The sequence below is a fragment of the Triticum dicoccoides genome, chromosome 1B (genome assembly GCF_002162155.2).
Source record: "Triticum dicoccoides isolate Atlit2015 ecotype Zavitan chromosome 1B, WEW_v2.0, whole genome shotgun sequence".
In the NCBI taxonomy this organism is placed as follows: Eukaryota; Viridiplantae; Streptophyta; class Magnoliopsida; order Poales; family Poaceae; genus Triticum; species Triticum dicoccoides.
In genome coordinates, this window is record NC_041381.1 from 75,235,917 (window position 1) to 75,240,628 (window position 4,712).

Sequence of the window (4,712 nt, forward strand, 5' to 3'; positions counted from 1 at the left end):
CCTGTGCGGTACTACCGTAGGGCAGCCACAGTCTAGGCACGGTAGGCACAGATGTAAAAAATTACATCTGTAACTACCTCCGCTGAGATTTTATCGGTGCGAAAATCCGACACGGTACTACCGCGAACCAGAGGTGCGGTACTACCATGAAGGGTGCGGATGTAAAAAAATTACATCCGCCCCTACCTCCGCTCCTGCTGCTGCACCTGACCAGGCGACACGGTACTACCGCGCCGCAGCACGGTACTACCGCGTAGGGTGCGGATGTAAAAAATTACATCTGCCCCTACTACCGCTTGAGTAGCGGTGCCAGGCCAGAACTCACGGTACTACCGCTTAGGAGGAGCGATACTACCGTGGAAGCCCACGGTACTACCGTGCCGGAGCCCGGTACAACCGCTGGCTCCTGCGGTAGTACCGCTCAGAGGAGCAGTACTACCGCCAGCCTGAGAAGAGCAACTCGAAGTCCTTCATTTCGCAGAGACAAGGTGAGACGGAGGAGAACTCCAAAGAGCCAAAGGAAAGGTGGTGCAAAAGGGACGTGTACGTGAGATTCCACTCAAACCTTTCCAAAGCGGACCCCCTCTTAATAGTACGGCTTTCCTACGACTCAACTCCACCGAAAAGAACCGTAGAGAAACGTCGTCTTCAATAATCTTCGAGGGGCGACAAATCGTCTTGTGTTTAGCCATGATATATCTGAAAAGCTCAGTACACACGATTAGTCCGCAAAAGCATTGTCATCAATCACCAAAACTACTAACGGACAAGAATGCCCTTACAACTCGGTTAATCGAAATGGCCAAAATCGCCAGCCCAGATCCCTCCGCGCCTCCGGCTTAGTACGAGTCCACCCTCCCCACGCGGCCTAGACCTAGCCACTAGCCAACATCGGGGCACCCCACACCCGCAACCCTGCACCGCACGCAGCCACGCACACTAAGACCTAACTGCCTGCCCTACCACCCCGACTTAGCCGCCGCCGCCACTGACGCCACCGCATCTTCTCCCCACCCGGTCATCCCCCGACGCCGACTCCCTCGGCGGGTGGCATCTCCCGAGTCTCTGACCTTGTCTTCCCGCTGGCCGTCGCGTTGCCGCCCATCCATCCGCCCAACGCCCTCCCACCTTCAATTCGAGCTTGGAGCCTTCGACATCATCCCTTCATGCTGTCAAAATATGTTTTGAACTTGCATTTTCTGTACATGATCCACAATTCGGTTTAAAACCAAAAATCAAACCAAAAAATCGCTTAACCAAAATTTCGGTTAGCTCATTTTTAGTGCCTATTTCGGTTTTCACTTTTGCTAACCGAATTCCCCCAAAAGGGGACTAGTAGAAACTGAACCGAACGCCCAGACCTAGGGTGATGCATGGTTGGTCACTAGCATCGATCCGATCCATGGCACGGAGCGAAGGGATGCAACATTTTACTCCAATATTCATTCTTGGTTCCACAAGCACAGGAATATCAAGCCCTACCGCAACGAAGTCATCCGCGATTGTGGGACAAAATAGTTTAACCATCGATGGTACACCATCCAAGAGCCCGTGAGCATGTATTTCAGCCGTTTAAAACAACTAATCGGTCGATGGCCCTGGATGGAAAAATAAATAGAAAAAGAAATCTAAGAAGGCAGATCCTCCCTCTCTATCAAGAGTAAAGTGGTGCGTAAATCGCCAACCAAGTTGTTGTATGCGTTGATCATTTGACCGGATATACAACTTATTGGCTGGATATGCTCTGTGTTTTGTCATTTGACTTGATATGTACTTTGTTGGCATTGTCTTTTTTTGCTTGCCGGCTCCCGTATCTGTGAACTAGTTCCGGACCAGTCCGACTGTGTCCAATTTAAGGGTTTGCCGGCTCCCGTATCTTTGAACTAGTTCTGGACCAGTCCGACAATGTCCAATTTAAGGGTCGGCACTGGAGATGCCCTGACATGGTGCTCCACGTCGTGACACAAAACAAGTGGTGCTCCAGAGTCATTGGTCACGATATAATTCCCAGGAAGAACATACAAGCACTGCACGCTAACAATAATGCATAAATGACTACATCAGGGGGGGAAGGGCAAATGCGTAGAAAAAGCAACTGGATACAAACCGCACTGTAAAACGCGCATCAGGTAGAATGACATTTTGAGAATGCAAATCAGCCTTCCTTGTCTACTCTACACGTCAAATCAATCATCACAAAGACAACAACACGGAAGGAAAAAACAGTACAGCTCTCTCATGAGCTAATGGCAATACACTGGATCAAGCGGCCAAGCATAATGGCTGGTAAACTGGTGGTACAGCAAAAACCTCATCCTGTTGTAACATGAATCTGGTTTGTTAATCTTCATTCACTTGAAGAAGGATCTTGATGGACCCATCTTATTGTAACAGTTTTCCTGTGTGACAATTTTTCCCTGGTTATCTTCCCGATGGTTACTAATTCTGTGAAATAGTTCAATAATCAGACACACGCACAAAAAAAAATACTACCAAGTAAATACTCCCTCCGTTCCCAAATATAAGTCTTTTTAGAGATTGCAACAAGTGACTACATACGGAGCAAAATGAGTGAATCTATACTCTAAAATATGTCTACATACATCCGTATGTTGTAGTCTATTTGAAATGTCTAAAAAGACTTATATTTAGGAACGGAGTACATGAAAAGTTTAAATGTCAAAAAAAGAGATGAAATTTTTGGGGGCATTCGCTCTGGATTAATAACTAATTCCAAGGACAGTGAACTTAAAGTCTTAAACAAATGTAAGACGTCTTATATTAGTGTACAAGAGGGAGTACAAGAACTGCAGTTCAACAAGTGTTCCCGATTGCAACACATGGCACACAGGCATACCAAGATGAATGGCGGCGCATTATTTCATGAGTGGTCAAACATCGTTGCAACACAAAGAAAAATCACACAAACTGAACGTGGTACTGAACTGAGAACTCTCGATATCTAGTGCTGGACAGCTGGGTGGACAGTAGTGTCAAGCAAAAAACACCTGTGTTCAAGTCTAACTCATACGTCTAATGTGAGTGGCAGAGCTCATACTCAGTTTTCCAAGTTGGGTGATTAACTAGTGAATATGTAGCAATTGCATTATTTGCAAGCCATAAACTATGTCTATCTCCATTGCATAATACTGCCTCTGTACCAAAATGTAAGACATTTTTTGGTTTTGCATAGGGCATAAAAACGGCTTACATTTTATTATGGAGGGAGTATAATCGTATAAACCTACCAACATACATACAGATATAAAATTTGAAACTGAGAAGACATGCTGGGGTACCATTGTATTCGACACTTACCACATTCTATAGTTTCTCCTTAGTAAAAGTACATGTTGCAGGACTCATGCAAGAAACTTAATAGTCGCTGCATTAGATTCACTCCGTCAGAAAACAGAACATTGTTGTGCCAAAAGCTCATTTTACTAAAGAAACAAAATAGCTTACATCCATATGTTACTTTTTCTCTTCGCCGTCGGAATCAGACTCTGCGAAGACGGTTTCCGGCTGAGTTTGAGCATATGCTGGTGCAATAAACTTTGGGTCATTCTTTGCAGCATCAGCATATTTCAAAATTGCCTCTCTTGGATCTTCATCCATCCAGGTCTCCTTAATTAAACCACCTTCCTGTAACAAATAAATTGAGAAAATTATGTGTCATCAACTAAAAGCAGGTATACTCTGGGAGGAAACACACTGGAGTACACAAATAACGTAAATTTACCATACATATAAAACATAAGGGATGATTAATGTGTATATTACCTTCATGAGATACTGTGTCAGCAAGCTGCCTTTTGTTGTGCCAATTTTACCACCAAACCCTGGACCACTAACAGGAGCTTCTGGTTTGTGCGATTTGAGGGGGTCTTTCATCATCTTCTCTCTTTGGCGTTTACGGCTTGGTTGATCTCTGAATAGAGGCAGTGCATGTGGGTTGTGTATTAAAGGTTGCACCTCATAATCATCAACAGATTTTTTCCTTGGTGCTCGTCCAACACATACAAGAGCTCCCCTCTGACTAACAGAAGGATCATACAAGATATGAGTCCCACCTTCCTTCTTGTCCCCAACTGTTGCGAACACCTACAGAAATAGTAGAGGTTCAAAAACTCAATAATATCCTAAAAACAGTATTCAGCACCAGCATATCCAAGTACTAATGAATAACCTGATTAATCCTTGGGTGCCAGAGTGACCTTATCACGCTGTAATGTGGTGAAATTCCCACCCTTGATACAAGCTCTAGTTTCCTTCTATCAAAGAAGCAAAGTAGGCCTCCATTTCTGCCATCTTTCTCAACAGAGGTTCCTGTAAAAATAAGTTGCTCGTCTGAACTAAATGAAGCATTTGTCTCCGCATAGTTATTAGGCAGATCGTCGAACACTTTCAAAGGAGTCTTCATTTTCCTCAAATCCCATATCTACATAAAATTACCAATGCAATACTATAATTAGAAATAATATATACAGTATAAGGAAGAAAAGAGCAATGCTGCAGTTCTTATCATTATCAAAGATTCACAAGATAACAGTAGACCCAAACAGCAAAAGTATCTAACTGAGTCAGATAACTGAACACATTGCAGGTTGCTAGGTTGGAATCGATAAATTAGTACTAATCATGGCTAATGAACCTTCTTTTACACCGTTTTTTAATCCACCTCCCAGCAGCGGCTCTCCAAAAGCACAAAA

The 4,712-nt window shown here is 44.0% G+C and overlaps 1 protein-coding gene across 2 annotated transcripts in view; it reads right to left on the reverse strand.

Moving 5' to 3' along the window:
• Positions 1-2,068: 2,068 nt before the first annotated feature.
• Positions 2,069-4,712, reverse strand: part of LOC119320368 (WD repeat-containing protein 70-like) — a 6,282-nt gene continuing 3,638 nt past the window's right edge. Inside the window, exons 6-10 of one of the 2 annotated variants that reach the window (XM_037594486.1) lie at positions 4,190-4,441; positions 3,784-4,104; positions 3,466-3,645; positions 3,319-3,385; positions 2,069-2,399 (exon numbers count right to left, since the gene is read on the reverse strand). In XM_037594486.1, coding sequence (XP_037450383.1) covers positions 3,475-3,645; positions 3,784-4,104; positions 4,190-4,441 — 744 coding nt within the window. In that variant the 3' untranslated portion in view covers positions 2,069-2,399; positions 3,319-3,385; positions 3,466-3,474. Of the gene's footprint in view, positions 2,446-3,318; positions 3,386-3,465; positions 3,646-3,783; positions 4,105-4,189; positions 4,442-4,712 lie in introns of both variants that reach the window. The other variant, XM_037594479.1, reaches the window with a different exon arrangement.